This window comes from Molothrus aeneus, chromosome 5 (assembly GCF_037042795.1).
Source record: "Molothrus aeneus isolate 106 chromosome 5, BPBGC_Maene_1.0, whole genome shotgun sequence".
Taxonomy (NCBI): Eukaryota; Metazoa; Chordata; class Aves; order Passeriformes; family Icteridae; genus Molothrus; species Molothrus aeneus.
The window spans coordinates 20,782,216-20,804,616 of NC_089650.1; the positions used below are offsets into that span (position 1 = coordinate 20,782,216).

The following is a 22,401-nucleotide window of genomic DNA, read 5'->3' on the forward strand; positions in this document are numbered from 1 at the left end:
TCAATGTTACAATAAAAAGATGCTTTCTTCATTTATTCTGCGATTTTAGTTAAAATAAACTAGTGCAATGGGTTTAGCCTAAAGCATACAGTAGTCATGGAGAAACACTTCATCCCTTTGTTATAGGGGCAGTTTGTATCTTCTTGGGAAAAAAAGAAAGATTTGACAGCTTTCCATCTGTTTTCTGTGCCTAATAGTATATTTAAAAATAATAATAAAAAAGAAATAATAATAAAAAAATGTTGCCTTTTTATATACTCTTTCCCTGATCATTCAGAAGTTGAAATGTCCCCAATGTAAATTCCAAGACAGCACACAGATAAGTACTCTGCCTTGCACACCTACTCTTTTCCATGTAATATGAATAAAGCATGCAAAATACTGCCACAATCATCTGTTAAAAAATAATACTGTTCACAGCCATTCTATAGAAGTCCTTCAGAAGTGTGAGCAGTCCACTGCATAGCCAGTGTTTGGAGGATGGAATGCCATTAGTACTACTAATATGTTCAGGTTCCCTGAATTTAAATTCAGAGGCAGTTTTTAGAGACAGAGGACTCACTTCATCTCAGAGAAATGTATATTTGAAAATTACATGTGTACCATGGTGGCATATGCTTGTGAATCATGAAGAGAGAAAAAAAAAATAACTCTGCGAATTTGTATGCATATATTATTTCTGGTCATGGAAATAATTTGATGGTTTTTTCCATATACTTTTGAATTTGCAGAGGCATGGTTTCTACAGAGTTCCCTGATGCAAGTTACATTAGCATTTTATAGGCTGGCCATGTAAATTCTTGAGCTTTTATGGCTCTCATTATTAGTTTTGAATAGAGCACAGTTCATACTGGCCATTTCTGCTGTCTAATTTTTGTTTAATTTTTTCTGTGGCTCCTCAGCTGCAAGGAATGGGGCCTACACTTGTTTGAAACTTTTCTTGTCTGTGTAAACCTGCTATTGGTGTCCTTTTTTTTTCTCGCCTATTGTAACACTCTAAGAACTTAAGTTGCTTGTATTTGTCATGAAGGTCAATTATTCTTGATAGCAAACCCAGATCTCATACTACAGGTGGAATTTTTTGATGACAAATGGAAATCTCTTCTACCTTTGTACCATTATTTTGGTTGTTCCACAGATATAGAAATCCACAGTTGAATTGTCTAAATAATTTATTTTAGTAAATAGTGCTCCTTATTCAAAGAATATATGCAAATAATTCCCAGCCAAACGTTAGTTATTGAATTTTAAGTTTATGTGCTTTTTGAAGTGATCCCAGTATCACTCTTCTCTTTTGGGCATCAGAAATTGTTTAAAGCAACATGTGGTTTCTCACCTTTCTGTAAGAGAAAGACAATTTCTACATAGGGTGGAGAAAAATGTAATTTAAATAAAAGTGTGCTTTATTTTGGATATTAGTGTCTACAGCAGCAGCTGTCCTGAACAGAGAGAAAACACTTTCTATCTAAAAAGACCTTCTTAATAGTTATTCTTGTTACATTTCTATAGATAATTCAGATAGCTTTATAAGATACTGAGAGGAGCAAAGCTTATGATTTCACAAGTCTTATGAGGAAAGGATGTTCTCTCTTGTGCATTAATGTGTTTCATCAGAATTCCTGGGAATCTGTCCAGCTATACATAGTAAATATTTCACATACCAATAAAGTGATTCCTCAGCAATTCAACCACTCAGCACAAATGAGGCTTAATTTATGATGGATATCTGCACCTGTTAAACAGTGAAATAGGCTCCTGATATAAGTGATTCTTTCATGCTATTATTTCTCTAATTTTTAAGAGATAAGATCTACCTAGATTCACCCAAGACACTTTTAATGATCATGATTTCAAAAACATATCCACATTTTGAAATTTCATATTGAAGAAGGAATAGATATGATTTTGAGCTAAAGTGTATATATGAAGGGTTTAGATCAAAACCATTAAAGGTAGGCATAAAACGTGCCTATTACTGAATTAGGCACTTGTTTTGTATATCTAATGATAAAATCAATATGAGGGTCTGTCAGAGGAGAGCTCCATTACCCTCCATCTTGCTAGCATTCAATCAAGAGATTGAATTTGCAAAATTCAAGAGGGAGAAATGTTTCTCCATTTTTTGACAATCCATATTACACTAATTCAGACAGCTTTTACACAGAGCTGCACCAGTTTACTCAAGCATTGCTTTCAATATAATTTCATTAAATCAATGCAAAAGGTTGTGTTGACCTTTTAAGTACATATTTAAATCTGATCAGTGGAGCTTAAATCGATTGGGAACTGATTTTAGACAACTCTTAAGGCAAATAAGTGTGTCCACAAGGGGTTCCTCAGCTGTTCAAGGAATTGATGTGAAATCCAATTTAAATTAAGCAACTGCAAACAAACCTCTGTTGTGTTGTAGGTGAATCCCAAATGTGCCCTACAAGTTCTTCAAGAACTTTCTTTTTAACTTGAACAGAGAACCCAAGGGAGATACAGTTAATGCAGTGAAAGCTGATCATCCCTGTCAGGAAAGCTGTAAAAAGCTTCCAAACAAACATCCAGGGTTCAGCCAAAAGCTGTGTTTGTAAACCTGTTCCCTACTGTTTTTTACTCTTTTCTTTTGGCAGCTGTAACTGTAGTGAACAAGGCAGAAATCCCACCACTCACAGATTCTGGCAGGAGGAAGCTTCCTCCGTATCTCACAGGTTTAAAAGATCCAAAGTGAGTTTAAAGGAAATCCCCTCTAGTTCATGTTTGCTAGGGATTGGGATACCCAAGGTTTTCAACCTTCAGTTTGCCTTTGGTGTTTTCGTAGTGTAGATTATTCCACTCTCCTAAAACATCACTGAAGATCTTTTCAGAACTGCAGAGAAGCCCCTTGATCTTCACAGCCCTTTAGTCTACAGGGGGATTTCAAAGATTTTGCTCTAAGAGCAAAAAATGGGAGCTGCAAAATGAAATTCACTCCATATTCATTGGTAATGCAAATCAGATGGAATAAAATGGGTATTTGTAAAAGGGAAAGATTACCCAATAATTTCTACCTTTCAACAAACCTGCAACCTGTGTTTTAATGACTGAGTTTAAAAACACCAACCATCATAGAATCATACAATGAAATGGGCCATGAGAGAAAGCAGGGGTGAAAGCAGTAAATAGGAGGAAATACTACAGTAAATTGAGGGAAAACTGGTTTAGTATAAGCAACTACCTGAATTATTAATTCAATAACATGGGAATGAAAGTTGCACTCCTGAACTTCTGGGAGCAATTGGTCCCTCAACCTCTCCCACCCACTCTTATCCAGATAAATTATCATCTGCTCCATTTGCCCGTCCTAGAGCTGAGGAAAGTAAGTGAACAGCTTTCCTTATATTCTCCAAAATGTTTTAATTATTTGAGTTTTGCTATTTGAAAGAGGAGTTTTAAGGGCTCTTCCTTCCTCAGTTTCACACCCTTTTCTAAGAGCAGGTGGCTGTTTGATAGGCATTTTGGAGCTCTCTTTGCCAGCCCAAACCCCAGCAGGAGAGAAGGAAATGCAAAGGTAGGTTCTTGTATGAACAAAGGCAGGTAAGAGAATGGACCTTTGTTTTCAGTCCTCCATGGATTCAAAAGGGTCTGGTGGTGACTGCTAATAGTTTGGGTTAGATTTCTGGCCTCTTTCCAGCTTTCCTCAAAATTACTTACAATATTCCCATTCAAACTTGTGCAATTGATTATCTTGAATGGTTGCAGGCTCTCAAAAGGTTAGGGGATGTGAGTGAACTTGAACATAAGGATCTTCCCTGATAAACTCATGAGTATTTCTATATATTCAGGTAAAGGAATTAATTCCATGGCACTAAGTGGAGTAAACTCAGAACTTTCTACGTATCTTGCTGAAACTTCCCCAAAGCTGTTGCATCTTGTTCTATTCTTTTATTTTTTAAAGTCTTGTGGACTGCAGGTGAGAGTGGGAGTGTGTTCCTAGTGCTGGATGTGGCTCTTTCTCCTAGCACAGGTCAGTGAATCTGGGTTGAACCCCATTAAACTGGGTTGAGAAATAAAATTTATGAGTGTGGTGAGCAGAAGAGAAAAGAAAAAACCACAAAACCCCCACCATGACTGGAGGGGAGAGAAGAAGGGACTATGTCACTTTGCAGTGGTAAATTACCAAAAGCAAAAACTACCAAAAGTAAAAATTACCAAAGCAGTAGACTCTGCACTTACACTCGCTTCTCTGCTTGCTGCTATTTTCTGCATTTCCCGCAGCTGTCAGAATTGGGAGCTCCTGTGCTGTGATCAGTGAAAGTTTGCCGCCTCAAATGGCCCTTCTCTCAACTGATGTTCTGGAGATCCAGTTGTGCTGAGTTTGGAAATTAAAGGAAACAGTGTTTAACACAGCATACACCCAAGGTACGTTCAGTATAGAACTGGCAGAGACACCATCTCTTGTGGGATTTGCTGACCGAGATGCTGTCATGAACTTCCCAGGGAAGTCCAGAGCAAGGCTGACATCAGTTTATTGTCTTTATCTAGGCATTCATAACAGAAAGTGATTAAATGCCAGGAACATTTTCAATCATGCCTTCTGAGGACTATCTGAGTTAGGTACCAAAACTTTTTGTTTCTTCTGGTATGGGAGGTAGAGGATTGATGGCTACCTCACTCTTGGCTTCTTTTGTAATGCCCATGTAGTTTTTGTACTAGAAATTGCCATGTCTGTGGGCCACCTATTTTTTTCCCATTCATTTGTGTCTTTTAAAGAAGAAATTATATAAAATTAGGGGTTTTTTTTTTCCCTGAAATCACATCTGAACTCACTTCAACATCTCCCCTGCCTAAAGCCAAACAAAACCAACAGTAACCACAAAACCCACCAAAAAAGTGACAGAAAAACTTGAATCTTCACAGTTTTCAATTGTCTAATGGTGCCTTTGTTACAATTACCAGAGACTTCAACAAGTTGCTTTTACTGACAGCAGCATCTTTCCTATTGTGACAAAGAAGGATGGCAAAGGCTAATGAATTGTGTCTTACTGAGCAAGGCCTGCAGTTAGGAACTTGATTCCATTAAGAGATCTTTGGAAGAATTTTGGAATACTATATTTCTTGGGAAAAGAACAAAGAATTAATACAGGAAGACAAATGCAAAGCTCAGTCGTTGTCACTTTCTTTTCAAAAATCATCAAAATCTTTGACTCAGTGGAGGTAGCTTCCAGACCTCTCTCTTTTTAATTTTTTTTTTGTCTGATTTGAGAGCTTGTTCCCTCTGTGTGACTCTCTCCCCACGTTCAAGACTGTCAGGGAAAAGCTGTAGATAAGAATATCTGTAAACAGTGCTTTAGTGTCTCCCACACAGCAGTCTGGAACTGCCTCCCCTCATGTTTCTGAAGGTTCATGGATTTCCCAAATCAGTAGGAGTTTATTGATTTATATGCAGGCAAGCTTGTGTTACTACTTTGGTTACTCTTGTGCTTTTTCCTGGCTACTGCTAATTAGCCTGGCAGATCTTCCAGTGTTGCTTACATGCAGTAGTAAATGAATAGAACTTGTATAGAGTTATCACAACATTCTCTCTCTCTCTCTTTTTTTTTTTTTTTTTGGTATGTTTCTTAAAAGGATAAAAGCCACTTTAAAAACTCTTATCTGAAAAAGGAAAGAGATCCAGATTGTGACCTGATACTCAGATAGTGCAGCCTCCTGCACTTGGACTGTCCCATAGCCTCCTGTCACCTCATGCAGTTCTGGGATATTCAGGTCAATCCCTTGCTACTGCTTTCCTGTTAGTTACCCTCTGAAAGGCTCGTCCTCTCTCTCAGTTACAATCTTACCATGTTTCTGACATCTCATTGGGATCCCAGCTCAGGTTAAAGGTTCTTTCTCTCTTCCAAGCTCTCACTCTTCCCTGTGTATACAGATGGGGTTTTTTTCTCAGTTGCTGTAGGCAGTCTCACCCTCCTGCTTCTTCAGCCTTGCGAGTAACAGAGGTGCCCAGGCTCCAGCTGACCTCGGGCCCACGTGTTGCCTCCCCAGGCTGCAGGCGGCTGGAGAGTGCTGGCTTCCCCGGGGCCCTCCGTGCAGGCTGGGAGCCTGGCTGGCTGTGGAACGTCTCCCTTCCTCTAAGCAGAAGTGGGGATGCTGCTTTCTCTCGGGAGGTGGCAGCACAGCCAGATGCGATCAGCGAATGCACTTGGACGCGCAGAACCGCAAAGGGGCGGCAGGAGGTGGGGTTAGTGTTGGATTCCTTCCCAGGTAGAGCTCCTTAGCTGGGAGCAAGGATTAAGATGGGGAGCACAGGGGTGCTCATGCATAGCAGGGATAGCTCCAAGCCCTTTCTCGAAGCAGAATGGAATCAGCCCAGCATCCCCACGGTAACGTACTGGGATCCCTCTGCTCTGACCGTGCTCCTCTGTATCAGTTGCAGCTGATTGTTAGGTGTGGTGTGGGGCCCGAGATGCCCACTGTGGGGACAGTGTCATTTGCTGAGCCTGCAGGCACAGCCCAAATTGCCTGTTTATCCATGTGTGGATAGGCTCTGCAGGAGTTTGGGCAGAGTCAGTAGGTTTTGCAAGCACCCACTTTCCTGCAGGCTGCCACAATGGTTGCATGTTACTTTAGCTATCAAGCAGTTTAAGGTAAAATGCCAAGAGAAAGGAAGAGCAACAATCAGTCACCATCCCATTAAATGCTACAACCTGCTCCTCTCTCAGAACCTCATCTGTTCTTTTTAGCCAGTTTGGAGGCTCCCATTCTCTCATGAGGTTTTAGTAATGGATTATTAGACCAGGGGTACTATACGGGGTTTAATGTGACCATCATCGGGAAAACATACACAGAGATGAGGTGTTTGGGTTTCCACAGAGAGCAAGCACAGTCTGGTCCAAAAATGTATGGGATATATTGCTTAATGTACCCCTCTGGCTCTGTTCTCCAAATTCAATTTCCCTATGCCAAGCACATTGAATCAACTGGAGATGCTACAGAGCCTTGTACATAGTTTTGTTGGGAGGTTGTTTGCCTACTTCTTGAACTTTGAGAAGGTTTTGTGGCAAAATGTGGCAAAACCATAGATTCAGTACTGCGCCAACAGTAATTGGTGAATGCTGTCTGTGGGCTTGTGCATCCAAAAGCAAATCGTGCTAGAAATCTCAGCTTAGGCAACTCAAATAATTTTACTAGCATCAGCAACTGAAGGGCAGCCAGCCAGTCAGCCCTACAGTTCTTTAAAAAGTAATAAAGTGCACCTGATTTTTGCTCCTTGGATGGCAACCACTGACTGGCAACTGGTCCCATATACGAGGTAATTCCTGCTTGATGCTGCTTAGGGCACCATACCTTAAGCAGGCAGCACCGAGAGGGTGAAACAGAGAAAGGCAAGAGAAAACTTGAGGTTTGTAAGCACTTAGAAAAGTGCCACTTCCCTTTTCTTCCCCCTCTTTGCTCCTGGCAGTCTTGGAAGGCCCATTCTTACTCTCATGACACTCTCACTCTGAAGAGTGTTGGAAAGTGCTGCAATTCTCTTTTGGACCAGTTCTTTTCCTAAGTGACCCAAGTGACCCAGAAAGATCCTGTCACACTGGAGGACTAGTCATGATAACAGCTCATCTCCTCTGGGGCTGGGAAACAGAATGCAAACAGCTCAGGTAGTGAGGACTAAGAAAATCCACCTTTCTTGTCTGCATTTTCCTTCTAACTCAGTTCTGGGGGATCCTCCCACTGCCATGTGGATCCCTCTGCCCTGGAGGGACAGGTTGTGTCAGTATGGCCCCACCAGGCCTTCTGCCTGCTCCCTATGCAGGTGCAGAGCCAGGGCTGCCAGCAGCCACCCCTCCAGGAGCAGTCCCACAGCAGTCCAGTCAGGAACATGCATCCAGAGAGTGCATGTATGGAAGAGGGAAGCATTTGAAGGATAAATCCCACATAGGATAATGTTCATGATTGTAGAAAAATAAACAAGAAACCACCCACAGAATGAATATAAAGGAGAAGGACAGTGACCAAAATCCAAGACATTGCTTTTGAAAGGATGGTGGTACATTGCCTTTAGGAACAGTCTTTGACAATTGGGAGAGAGTTTGTCTCGTTTAATTGGGACTAACCATATTCACAGCAGTTGTCACATGTCACCTAGTCTGTCTCCCTGCCTTTTCAATTTAGCAGCCTTTTCTTTTTCCTGCTGCATATCCCAGAGATTTGAAAAATGATCCATTCTTCAAAGCATCCCTGGTAATTTGGACCACAGTGCTATACTTCTTTTGAGACTGATGCCTTTCAAAGCTGCAGCTTTTCTTCCTGCAGCAGCTCCTGACAACCCTCCATAACATATAGCCTTAAGAGGGGAAAGCAGGTCTGAGGAGATTCACTTTTACTAGGAGGAGTTTTACATTAGAGATGGCACTAAAATCAACAGAAAACAGATTATTTCAAGCAAAGAAGGTAGCTTAGCCCTTTTTATGGAGTGCAGGACTATACTGTCACTAATTTCACTTTGAAAAGTGTACTGGAGATCTCTTAATGCACTTGTAGGTAAAATGTATCTGCATATACAGATCAGTAATATGAATTAAACACAGAGATGCAATATGTGTTCTGTCCTGCACCATGTTTGCTGTCTTTTTTGTTTTCCTAAGAACACTCCCACCTTTTTAGCAAGACTTAACTGGAGATCTGCGTTTCTACATTGTTTTTGCTGCCAGATAAGGAAAGATAAATCCAGAACACATGATTGCTGGCTGTGTGGCTTTACCCCATTGGCAACCACCTCCCCCTGGTGACATCAGCTGAGGTGGGGAGACTACAATTTGAACTACAGTAGTCACTTAAAATGAAAATGAATGTTAGCATCTCTCTGGTATGTGTATGCCCTAGTCTACATGTTTGATCAACGTCCTGGTTTCTTACTGAGAAATGTCCTCCTGGAGACGTTGCCATACACATTTAGGAATTAGAGTTAGAATTTATGCTTCTATTAATAAGAAATCTTGCAAATTCTGCTTTGAAAAGAGCTATTTTCTTGAAGGTGAAAAGTACTTTCTCAAGCACCCAACTCCCGTTTTCAAAATACTCCGTTGCAATAGTCCTGAATATGGAGCAACAGGACAGAAACCTGAATTTGTGCAGCTGCAATTTACAGCAATAGAGATGCCCCATAAGCAGCATCTGGGGAAAGGGGCACTTCAGTGAAATGGAAGCTTTCCTGTAGGTAATGAGAGGTGTTAAAGGGTGAGGGCATTTTTCTTCTTCAAACTTACCTTTATTGTCTGTGCAACTTTCAGGCTCAGCCTGATGCTGCAAATATTTAGTTATGTGCATAAGTCAGGACACAAGTGGTACATGTCTTTCAAATATTAATCCAAATATTAAAATTATTCCAACACATCCAATGATAGCATCTTGTTCTTACTGCAGGTCCCTACTTTAGGTTTAAGTCTATTTGGAGACTGCCCTCACCCCACCCCAGCAAGCCCTGGGTCTCAGGAAAAAGCTGTATGCGCACAGCAAGATGGGTACAATGGAGCCAGACCAGAATGGTGCTCTTGGGCCCACGTACTTATGAGAGGTAGAGTACAGATATTGCTTGCCTGTATCTATGCAAAAGAATGGCCTTTTAGTGCTTCTACAAACTCCTCTTTCCCACATCCAAGAAGTACAAATGGATTTAGAAGGGGGGGCTCTGCAGAGAGATCGCATCTCCAGGGACCTGCAAAGCTGGGTGAAATTTCAAGACCTGCAGTTGTCCTGCTGGGGAGTGCACTGCCCTCAGTTTCCGTATCATGGAGAATCCTACCACTGACCTTGTGGGGAAGGTACAGACAGAGGGAGCTCCCAGAACCAGCTCCCGCGCCTGTCGTCTCCATCCTTGCAACAGAACAGGCAAGGCTTGGGCGGCTGTGGCAGCACCTTTAAATCCATGCTGATTGTAACTATTGTAAGCTCAACTCGCATGCCGTAAGGTGCGCGTCCTGTCTCCAGCAATTCCATGTTCCTTTAAAAAAAAAAACCTGGACTGCGGGAGAACAAAGGGCTACAGCGGCAACACCGCCGGGCCCACTTCGCCCTACCTCGATTACGATGGGCGAAAACAAGTTAGAAGTTTATTGAGGCTGAAGCCCCTTACGTGAAGACGGAGGGGAGGCAAACCGCAGGGGATTGTAGCGAGGCGGGGCGCCCAGAGCCCTCACACCGCTGGCAGAGGGATGAGGGAACTGCGGCGCGGCCCCGCCCCTGCGGCCGCCCTCAGCAGCGCGCCCACGTGAACGAGCCCACGTGACCGCGCCCTCAGCACCCGCACCTGCCGGCGCCATGCGAGAGGGGGCGTGGCCACGAGATGACCCCTCCCAGCGTCCCCCGCTCCTCCGGCCCCCCTGCCCCGCCCTGCCGCGCATGCGCGCGGAGCCGGACGGGCCGATTCACGCACCCAAAATGGCGGCCGCAATGGATGTGGACACCCCCAGCGGAACCAACAGCGGCGCCGGCAAGAAGCGCTTCGAAGTGAAGAAAGTGAGGTCTCGCCGGCGCGCTCCTCCGGCAGCTTCCGGAGGGATGGAGGGGGTTGGGGCCGGCCTGATGCCAGCGAGCGGGACGGAGAAGGGGGAGACTTCCCGCTCCCTTTACGGAGCCGGGCGCCCGGTTCCGCACCGGAGCGGTGGGAGGGGCGGTGCGAGGCCTGCGGGGAGTCCTGGCGTGCGTCCTAGCCAATGGCTGAGGCGGGCCGCCGCACGTGCAGCGGGAACTGGCCAATCAGCGGGCGCGGCTGGCGGGGGCGGGAGCAGGAGCACCGACGGGGCCGTGCCGGCCGGGGGCTGCCCTGGCCGGGGGATGGTGCCCTGGCCGGGGGATGATGCGCTGCTCGGGGGGTGCCCTGCTCGGGGCTCCGCCGCCCGCTCCCCTCTGACGCTGCCGCCCCGACGGGCCTCGGCTACTCCATACCCAGAGCCTTTGGGCAGCTCGGGCCGGCGAGCAGCTCTGGAGCGCTTCCGCCCCCCCATCACCCCCGGCCGCTCTGGCCCGGCTGCTGTGGCCCAGCCGCCCGGGCTGCCCCATGTGCTGCGTAAAATACTTTCTGCAAATGGCTGTGGCTGATGTTTTTTCTCCTTCTTATTTAAATCGATCCATAGCAACGTGTTAATGAGCAAATGTCCTCATGCCACCCTGGCTTTGCCTCCTCGCTCAGAGCAGCCATAATATCGCTTTCCTGTCCAGTGCCACCAGTTTGTGAGCTGGGTCACGGGGATGGTCCGAGGCTCTTTACGAGGGTGTAGAGAAGCAGAGTTAGATTGTGTGGGCTTGTACTAAGGTATCATTTGAGGAAAAGTGGCCCCTAGACTGAATATCAGTAAACACTTCCAGTGATTTCTGCTTGTAGATGAGTTTGTTTGAAATACAGCTGCCATCAGTGATGATGGAAACCCCTGGATCTGTGCCAAAGAAAGTGTTTGGGTGACATAATTGCTTGTCCTTTGGAATGAGGGACAAATATAATGAGAGTGGTAGGAAGTGGCACCACTTACGTGTCAGTGGCATTCCTCCTTCCTGGCCAGGTACCAAGACCTTTGTTGCATGTGTGGCTCAGTACAGGTGAGTGGGCCATCAGAGTAGACCATAATGGGACAAGAGATTAAGTACTGGAGTGTATGGAAGAGATAAGGGTGCTGAGAACTTTTATCTCAGCTGACTTGAAGTATGGATGAAGTCCATGAGAGATGAATGGGAGGCCAAAGGCCAGCTAGACTTGAAGTTGGAAGTCTGGGAAGAAAAATGAGATCACTACTGGTGTATGTCCTAAAAGATCTGGTAGTATTGTGACTACTTTTTATATCAATACTTGGAACTCAGTGGTCCTTCTTTAGTGTCCCAAACTGAGGGAAAGCAATGAAAACATTAAGATGGAAATGGAGCAGAGTAGAGAAGATTTACTATAGTACAGTCAGTGCAAATATATACTGAGAAAATGTAAGGGGGAAAAAATCTATACTACTTAAGTAGTAAATGAAGATTATTTGATTACCAGTGGATTGCTTTGGATGTTGAAGGCAGGTTCATTTATTTAATGAGTTTACAGAAGACCTCATTATGGGTTTTGTCTGGAAGAATAAAAAGGTACTATATTTTTCTGCATAGCTTGCCCTCAAATCCTCAAACCCTTCCCCTGAAGTAGCATGGGACAGTGCTATTACTTTTTTATATGCATAAAGTAAGTCTTTGAAAGGTTGATTGGTAGTACTTTGAAGTTTTTATATCCAGCCTTGCTGATAGGTTGTTGGTAGGGAAGATTTTTCAGGAGTCAGTGGAGAGTAGCATTAGAGATTTAGTTCTTGACCCCAACTGCTTTGAAGGGTGATTACTAGAAGAACTGCCACAAATAATGGGAATTCCTCTTAACAAAAATGGCATCTGAATTGGTCCTTCTCCAAGGGGCTGTCCTTTCCTATTAGGATTTGGCTTGATGCATTGTTGCATCATTGGATTCCAGTGGATCTTGAATAGAAATCCAGATGTTTGCATTTGTTTCACCAAAAAAAAAAAAAAAAAAAAAAGGGTAGGGGGACTGTGAGAGTTACCTGCTTTTTGAAGTGGGAAGGAGCCATTGTTTCTGTGAGATTTGTACCACTGCTTCCTAGTAACCTGAACTCATGGTGAAGAATTACTCTGGACTTCTAAGTTGTTTTTTTTTTTAAATATCCCAGATTTTCTATTTCAAAAAGTACATGGCATCATGAAGAATAGTGAGGATTTCTGTCCAGTGTAAATTGAATCACAACTGTTTTTCTTTTCTCCCCCTCTCTCCAGTGGAACGCCGTGGCTCTGTGGGCATGGGACATTGTGGTTGATAACTGTGCCATTTGCAGAAACCACATTATGGATCTGTGTAAGTAAATGGGGAGGGACACAGTTTGAACAGCTGAAATTACCCCAGCTGAGGATATAACTCAGCAGAGCTTTCACATAGTAACTAATTCTTCTGCTGATCTGTATTTTATGTAATGCTAAAGTCTCATAATCTATTTTTGTGACCTCTATCACCATACTCCTTCTTCCTCACCCTTTTCTTGTAAAGGGTAGGATCTCTTGATGCCAGATCAACAGACATGATGCTGCTGAGTGTATTTTGAACACAACAAAGGAGAACAGGAGTAATAATAAAGAGGAACTGAAATTATTCAGGGTTGACAGGCATTGCATACAAAGGAAGGTATTATATGTCAAAGTTGGGGAGGTTGCTACAAGTGTCAACTTCTCTATGACACTCATTAAGATGAAGTCTTGTAACACTCTCTGTGTCTGTGTCTGGCAAGAAAAGGCATGGACCAGCAAATTAATTTGACTCCTCATTCTATAAAACCTACCTTGCCTAACTAACTTAGTACATGTTATAGTAGGGGGAATTTTGTAGCCACCTCGAGAATTATTTGTTCACTTACAAAGGAGAGTAATCAAATGCCGAAATAAAAAGCAATACATTGTTAGTATTGATTTGATTTTAATTTTTTTTTCTGTACAATCTTGATGGTTCATTTCTATCATGAAATAGGTCTGTATGCATGAAGTCACTGTTTTCAGTCTGTTAGAGTACTGGTAATGAGTACAAACCCTTTATTTTTTTCTCAAAAATGACAAAGTACTGTTGACACCATAACTGTCTATCTTGTTTCAATCATGAGGGACAGAAGACCCTTTAGCCTACCCCAGATAGAAATTTGCCTATATTCCTAAAATGTGAGGCTAGTGGAACTGCCCAAAACAAGCCCAGGTCCAAACACAGTGCCTGGGCATGGCCTGTCCTGATCCCATGGAATAGTTTTGTTGCACTTTGGTTTTGTGTGGACACCCTTGGAACCAATACTATTGGCAACTTCCTGTCAATAAGACTGTATGGAAATTAAACACTTCAGATAAATGAGACTTCAGATTATAGGAACAGCTACTGAAGGATGTACCTGATTTTTATTTAAACAATAATTACGAAATTACTTTCAGAAGCTTTGTTTGGTGGTTTTTTTGTTTGTTTGGTTGGGTTTTTTTAATAAAGAGAAAACATTAATAACACACTGGTCTGAACATGGGTTAAGCAGGTTCACTTCTCTTCTTGGGGATAGGTATGTTTGCATTTTGAGCCAGTTACTGCCTATCCATGCTTCAGGTTATTCTTGGTTATTAGACAGGGAATGATAACACAAAAAAGAGCAGGGATTATGAAATAAATTGAGGTTCTTTAATGTAAAGATTTCCCCCTTTGAAGTGTCTCTAGCCTGTACTGTCTTGGAAAGAAGTTTCTAAAGAAGGTGGACATTGGACTACTGCTTAGTCTCTCAGGTTTATAATGTATTAGAGAGAAAAGCATTTTGCTGACAGGCAAATGGAATTTCAAAGACTTATTAGAACATAAGTTGCATTTATAGAATTTACTAATGTATAGAATAAATATATAAAATCCTGTAATTCAAAATAATTATTAATCATAAGAGGCATGTATTTTAAGATAGGAGATGCTGGTGTATTTCATTCTATCAATCTGCCTCAAAATTAATTGCACCTCCCATGACAGACCAAATACAGTCTCATATATTTGCTGGTTGTTTTTTTTTTTTTATAAATAGCAAATAGGACATATGGGATGAAGGAGAGGTGTGGAGGAGTTGGAAGGAGAATGGACAAGTGCTATTTTTGAGTAATAAATTTTGTTTATCAGTTCTTTTTAAAATATTTTTTAAAGCCCTACCAATATGTGTGTGGGGGTTGAGAGCATATAGGTAGACTAGGAAAAACAGTAAAGGAAAAAGGCATAGGTAATTTTTTTTTCCTTTTTGAGTTGCTCAAGCATAACATGTTATTAATTGGTATGAGCAATGTTATGAGCCTGGACTGCAAATGACAGACTAAAATTGACAGCATACAGAGTAGAAGGCATATCTAAATTGGTATTCTGAGATCAGTGTTGGCTCTGGATTTGCTTACTTCCTTGTTACAGATCATTAATGTTGTTAAAAACTCCTTTAATTAGATTTTCAGACATAAGATGTGAAGTGATGGCAAATTGAGAAAAAATTAATAGAATATGCAGAGAAGAACAGCACAAGATTTGATTTGATAAAATGCAGGATATAATTGTCTCCCACTCCTAGCCACAAAAAGAAACTTAGAATGGGAAAACATTAGAAGAGTGATAAGTAATGCCAGCCGTGGTAGTGAAAGTTTGTTAATGTTGTAAAGTCAGGCAGGCATCAATGCTAAGGTGTCATGCAGTTCTCCCCATGCATGTGCCTTATGACTGGTAATAATGTGATTCAAAGGATCCCCCTGCCCTCAGTTTGGTTTGTATTCAGTGTACAGAAGGGATGAGTAGATTTTCAGTGTTTTGGCTTAATTCTTCTCTGGAAAGACACAGGTTCTGTTGAGATTTTACTTTAGTCTTTCTTCAAAGGCTTGCTCTCTGATGTTGTCACTGCAACATAGTAAGTTGGGGAGTCTTAACAGTTTGTTTAGTATATTGGATTATCTTCTGGTCTAAAATGTGTAATGTCTTATTGTAGTAAGATGACCTGTATAGCTTTGAACTGTGTAAAATGTGCCATCAAAATACTGTCCCCTTGCTTTGATGGTAGCATGCCAAGTACCATGAATCCAGCTTCACAAAGATAGATATGTTGCATAGAATCCAGAGAAAAAATCTCAGGATGTTTATTAGATGGAATGGGTTTGTATTTATTTCTTGATGTGTAAATAGACAGGTGATTTCTGCAATAGAAAACACATAGGAAGTGGGTTGGTTCTTACAATGCCAAGATTCAGAAGCTGCCATTTTATAAGATGCATTTCCACAACTCCCTCAGTTGAAATGCTTCCATTGCACCTTTCACAATTATTTTCAGGTATTTCAGGTTTTAGTTGTCTCTTTCTGTCCTCACCTGCAGATACTCTGTCAAAAGCAAGGCAACAGAAGAGTCATTCAGTATTCCTCCAGTACCTGTTACTATCTCACTTTTACAACTTCTTTTGGGTCAGCAGATGGTAAATAGCTTCTCTTTCTTTCAAGAGCCAGGATCATCAGCTTTCATTCAAGGATGGAGATTGTCCATGTATTTAATTTATTTTTTATTTGTTGATATATTTTCCTTTTCTGAAATGAAGCAAGCAGAAGACCAGAAAGTGCTTCAGCTTTTGGGAAGCCCTTTTTTGGTAGTCAAAGGTAGCAGTGCTGGCAGTAGTCTCCAGTGAGTTTGATGAGGGAGCTAAACTCGGGTGTCTTGTTGGAAGGGCTTTCCATCACCACCAGAGGACTCCTCCTCAGGCACTTCCACAAAAGTTCATCTGTCCTCTTAAACTTTTGGGACTGTCATGCTTTAGACTGTCAGTGAAAGTTTAGGTTTGTCAGTGAAAGTTTCAGTGACACTGAAATGAATGGCAGTGGTGCTTGTTTTCCTTACCTAAACCATCTTTCTTCCTTCTTACTCCCAGGCAAAATACAGAGTCCTTACAATCCTGAAAATTAAAAATTGTGTTCATGCAGCTCTAACGTTAGGGCCTTTTAGAGAGACAAAAAAAAAAAGGTAAAATGACATAAAAAATGGGCTAGATGGACTTCATGTCTAATATGCCCAATATTTTGTTTCTAGCAGGGAAAGAGAAGAAACAAGATAAGCATATTGTGTGCTGGAGTATTTTCCTTGCTTTCAGCAGAGGCTTTCCGAGTTAAACTTTGCTTGCTCTTCGACTTTTTTCCTTCAGATAATTTCCTCATCTTTTCCTACAACTCATCTTCTCACCATGATCAATTACTGTACTGACACTGACCAGATATTTAAAAGTTAACATACTATGCCCCATGACCATGAGTCCATACTGCAGTAACAGTGAAATTGTTGCAAAGATCTCAGGTGTAGAATTTTATACAAGTATCCAAAGTAATTTAAGTTCTTCGAGGGTCTTGAGCACCTTCCATATTCTCAATCAGATTTAGATTTATTGCTGTATGTATTGAAAGATTTGGGAATTAAGACTGAAGTACTGGATTTTGTTTTCTTCTATAGTGAGGCAAAGGATTGAGCTTTGGACTTCCTGCTGTGGTATATCATATCTTTGATGTAAACCATATGATAACTACAGGTTCACTCAAATCTTGCAGAACAGCTGTTGCTACTGAGTTTCTTTAGACATCATTCTTGTTTTGAGTAGTTCCTCATGACCAAGATCAATTGACATCTCTTGCATCTCAGAAAAAATGGGCATTTTTTTTTTTATTTTGTGCACCTCCACACCTGAAAAGAGTGAAAATGGAGAAAGGGAAGAAAGGGACAGAACAAGTAGAGATCACATTTTTCAGCCAAACCTGTGGGGTTGGAAGTTTTTTAATCTTTAATTGGTGAATCAAATTCCTTTTCCTCTAAGCATATTCAAGCACACAAAGAGTGAACAGAGAATTGGAGCTCGTTCAGACATCTTCTTTGCCAGGGGAAAAAAAAATCTGCAAAACAAGAAAGCAGCAAACCCGTGTATTCAGTTCTAAGCTGATCATCTATCAGCAGATCTTTTTAAATCATTTGGGCTTGACTCCTAAAAAAGGCATCCTTTAACAAGAAGTAAAATGTTAGTCTTACAGGTTTGTGCTGCTGATGGTGGAGGAGTTGGAAAAATCTTTTTTTCTTCTGAAGTTTATTCTTAAACTGGAGCAGAAGTGATTTGTTTGGGCCTTAGAATGGAGAACTGGCTTGTAGGATTTATTTTCTCAGTGTTGTTTTTCTTACCTCACTCTTTTTCATCTCCTTCATCTACACTATCTGACACAAAAGCCCAAAACACAATCCAAACTCATAAAAAGTTAGGGTTGAGGATCCTCCTGGGAACTCAGCTCCAAGGTATAAAATGTCCAAACCATACTGTATTTCCTATCTAAATCATACTGTATTTCCTATTGTGGATTTTTGGGATGTACTTACCTTTCACAAGACTATACAATAAACACAGGCAAGCTCCAGCATTACACAAGCAAATTAATTTGCAAATAAAGTACATAATGTCTGACAGGAACATATAAGAAGTTCTATTGAGAGAAACCTGGGTAAAAGAAGTTTAAGATGTCAACTCATCATCAAAAGACATCTCTGTGAACACAAGAGGAAAAAATTAAAATCTTTATCCTTGAAATTTGGAAAACAAACACATGTTGCCAGCAGATGAGTTATGTATTCTTGCCCTCTGGAACTTTGGAATACTAAAAAAGTAGAGGAAGGAGGAAATCAGGATTAAGAATATTTTGAAATGATACTTTTGGAAAAACAGTGCACATTAAACCATAGCTCTTGATACTTTCTGGTGTGTTAAACACCACAAAAGAGCTCCTCCTCTCCTGCCTACATTTGCTATTATGAAGGAATCTACCAGTTAGTACATGTACATCTTCAACTGCTGTGTGTATTTGTTCCATCTTTATTTCCACAGGCATAGAATGTCAAGCCAACCAAGCGTCGGCTACCTCTGAGGAGTGCACAGTTGCATGGGGTGTCTGCAATGTAAGGAAAACTTCTGTTGTGGACCTTGTGTGGGGTGATGCTATCCTCCTTTTTTGAAGATGTGAGACAGAATCAGTTCTGTAGCATGTTTCACATAATCCACCAGAAATAAGAATTTTAAAGTCCTTATGTTTGCTAGAATGTAGAAAGGAGAGAGAGAAAAAAGTGAAAGATGGAGAGATCTAATAAGACAAAGAAGCAAAGGGAGGAAGATAAGCCTCAATATATATATATATATATTTTTTTTTTTTTTTTAAGGAATAATAGAGCATGATTTTCCTGATCATGGTTTACGTAGAAGTTGCACCTTTTCCTTTGCCCCACTAATAGATTAACTTGGATGTCAGCCTGTTTGATTTGTCTGTGTGCAGGCTAATTCAAAGAGTCAGTCTGGGGTAACCAGCTGATTTCCTTCCAGTTTTGGGGGAAGATCAAATCAATTGGTCCCACTAGCATGTTAACTCCAAACTTGAATACCTCTTAGCTAGCCTGGGCCTGAGTTGGAAAATAAACTATTCCATAGTGGAATAACTTCCTGATCCTCAATCCCATCTTTACTGTGCTATGGGATTGAGTTACAGCGTGACAATGCTGGAACAGGACCATAAATGTTGCAATTCTGTCTGCAGAGGACAAGGGCAAAATTTTAAACCATGTCAGGATATTCTAATGTCAAAATTATGTTGTTGTGTGTGAGAGTGACCACAAGTGGAACGTTGGTTTTAAGTAGCTGTATGGGGTAGGAGAACAGTTGCCCTTATCAAATACATAAATTAGGGTGGGTTTTTTTCTAATTTTGCAAATTCCTTTTTCTTCAGGCTCTGTTATCTTCTGCAAACTGACAGAAAGCTTCCTTCAGCATATATACATTCATGTCATCCCTGCTACTCACTCTGAAATCCTCTCCTTTCTTTCTGATTATGCTTCTTATCAGCATCTGCTCTGCCAATTTTGGCAGCTGCTAAAACTCTGCACTCCCTCCTTCATTAGAAGTCAGTCAGTTGCCACTGTATGCACTGTGGAACGGGCTCCCTGCTGCCGTTTCACTAATGTTTCCTCCTCTCTGAAAATGTGGATCAATTCCTTGGTGTTTATCAGCTAATTGACTAATCAGTCGTCCCCACCTTTGCCTGCAAACTCTCTTCTTCCTGTGATGCTTTCAGTGGTAGTTTTTGCATTGAGGTGCATTCATACACTCTGAAATGATGTGATCTGCACTTTGTCTTCCAGCACGCTTTCCATTTCCACTGCATCTCTCGCTGGCTCAAAACTCGCCAAGTATGTCCGCTGGACAACAGGGAATGGGAGTTCCAAAAGTACGTATCCTGCACAGATTGCAAGGTGAAAAGTCCACTTGTCCTGGAAATATAAATGATCAGTATCAGATTGATGTGTCTGAGGGCATGGTTGCTGTTCAGAGAGGTTCTTTCCTTAGTCGCCTGGTTCTAAGTGAGCTCTGAAGGGAGTCCAAGCAGCTGTGGGCTATGTAGGAGCTGTTAAAAAGTAGTGATTTCTACTGACATTCTCTCTAAAGAATGGAGAGCAGGAGAGAAATGGAATAAGCTAGAAGTAGAGTCTCAGGTGAATAGTGTGCTGCTGCAAGAGCAATTTGGGTTTAGAGGATGACCTGAATTCAGCTGCTTGGGTTCCAAAGTATTACTGCTGAGGTGCCAGGGATCTTATTGGGTCCCTCTGTTATCTTGATGATTTGTTTTATAACTCTCATAGCCTCAGAGATTAATACAGCTGATTTCCTAGCATCTGGAAATCAAGTGTCCATGTAGCCATTCCTGCAGCTTTGGTCCATTTATTTATAATTGCTGTATTGTTTGTTTTATAATGTTTTTTAAAGGTTTCCTGTCAAGAATAGTAGTAGAAGATCCAAGAATGGCTTTTTGAGGGATAGTCATATTTTGAGAAGTAATTGTTCATTGAGAATAGTTAGGAAGTTTGCCTATCACTTCCTTCATTCTGCACCATTGATTTAGTAATCTTAACTGTAAGATTAATCTAATAGTCTTAACTCAGATTGTTCCTCTCCCCAACCACTTTAAAAAAAAATTCTTGTCAGAGTCCAGACTGAAAAAAAGCAAAACAGGTATTATAACTATTGAGAATTGTGTCTGGGCTCTGGTAGACGGTTGTGCAAATCATCATTGACATGACAACTGAAGTACCATGTTTTTGATATTAAGATGTTTTCCTGAACACACAATGAAAACTGAGTCCATGTTGTCTGGCTGATCACTTCATATTGCATGGACAGCATGATGAGAAACAGAGACATGAATTAATATTTTCTGATTTGTGCTCAGTCTGGGGCTGTGACAAATTTTGATCTTGCCTTATGCCAGATATATTTGAAGTGGGATTCAGGGCAAAAGATAACTGATACCAAGATCTCTCCACATGGGCTCTCTTCTAACTGGGTAGATTTTTAGGGGAAGTGAAATGTGGAGAACTTCCTAAGATTTCCTTAATAGTATTTCACCCATTTATATGTTAATTATGCTCTGGTAGAATGAAAATAAATCCACCTAGACCAGCACTCCTATGAATTGTAATTTTTAAAAGAGCATTAACATATTATCTATTTGCAGGTATGGACACTAGAGAGATGGTCCCACGCTTCTTGTTATGTCATCGAACTCAGTTATTCTTGTCACCATGGGTTTGTTTTAGTGACTTGGAAAGTCAGTAATGTATACAATTTCTCTTTCATGCTAATTTCTTCCTATTGTATACCATTGAATAAAGTCCTGCTGGAGCTTCCTGTCAAAGTTTTTTGTCTTGTGTTCAGGAGCGGGCAGTCAGAGCATGAGGGAGGAGAATTATCTGCAGACCGGGGACTTAAACTAAGCTTAACTCTTTAGCTGGGGAGTGCTTCTTTTTTGCTGTGCCAGGCTTTTGACTGTGAGTTTGGTTCTACTCCCACACAAATGAGAACCACACCTTTGGCTCACTGAGGTTGGTGTTAAGCTCCATTGTGTAGTGCAGTGGGTGCAGGACATGGCCTGGCTAAGAGTAGTTTATGCAAATAGCTTTTTGTGTGGACATGCTTTATTAGAGCAGAGTTGAAATGATGATCTATACAATTAGGGGTTGTGTCATCATTAGAAACTATTCTCTCACTTCTACTCTTGAGTTTGACTGGACCACCTTCCCTGCAGAGGAAATTTTCACTAACTTCCCGGTTCCAGCTGTTTAGATTTGGGGAACAGAAATGGGATGTCACTTTTTGTCAGTGTTCATAAAGTGCTTTCATGTGTTGAGTGAAAGTAAACTCAGGAAATTCATGTGCTAGACTGGCTGGAAAACTAAAAGTAAGCAGTATATAAGCAAACCAATTCTTTATTTGCTTTCTAGTGGTATTTTTCCCAGTTCAAGTCCAACTGGCCAAAAATCATTCCTTTGAAAACTACATAATGTTCTGTTTGGTGTCTCCTCTGCCAAATGGCCTGGTATCCCTACTGCATCAAATTTTGCCCTCTATGTCAACAGCCTCAGCAGATGCTGGGAACTGAAACAGCATCCAAGAAATTCTTCCTGCTACAAAAGGCTGCCTCTTTATGTCAGCAGTGTTAGACATGGTAGATTTCTGTCCTTGACTATTCATGATGCCATCTTTGGATGCCATTTTTTTTGCTAGTTACTGAGGATGGGAAATTTGATAGCTGATGTTAAACATTAGTGTACTGTAGTGATAGGGGCTAAAGATGGCCATTGAGAGAACCAAAACTTGCGGTTTTCTGTAATTGCTGGGGCTTTCTCTAATCTGCAGCAAGCAAATGTCAGGATTATTTTATCAGTTGGTGTCATTGCTCTGAAATGATATGGCTCACTGTTTTCCACCCTTAAGAAGAAAACAGGAACAAGTAGGACTAGAAGAGTTTATAGCTAGACAGTTTATTTACCATGTTCC

At 41.3% G+C, this 22,401-nt stretch overlaps 1 protein-coding gene across 1 annotated transcript; it reads left to right on the forward strand.

Annotated features, from left to right (window-relative positions):
• Positions 1-10,342: 10,342 nt before the first annotated feature.
• RBX1 (ring-box 1) lies at positions 10,343-21,259 on the forward strand. Its single transcript, XM_066550763.1, has 5 exons — positions 10,343-10,473; positions 12,763-12,841; positions 18,409-18,479; positions 19,710-19,795; positions 21,080-21,259. The coding sequence occupies exons 1-5, from the start codon at positions 10,357-10,359 to the stop codon at positions 21,090-21,092; spliced, it is 366 nt and encodes a 121-aa protein (XP_066406860.1). The 5' UTR covers positions 10,343-10,356; the 3' UTR covers positions 21,093-21,259.
• Positions 21,260-22,401: the final 1,142 nt, after the last annotated feature.

Coding starts and splice junctions, on each gene's coding strand:
- RBX1 (XM_066550763.1), top strand. CDS start 10,357: ATGCGCGCGGAGCCGGACGGGCCGATTCACGCACCCAAAATGGCGGCC. Junction 10,474..12,762: donor AGCGCTTCGAAGTGAAGAAA/GTGAGGTCTCGC, acceptor CCCTCTCTCCAG/TGGAACGCCGTGGCTCTGTG. Junction 12,842..18,408: donor AAACCACATTATGGATCTGT/GTAAGTAAATGG, acceptor TTATTTCCACAG/GCATAGAATGTCAAGCCAAC.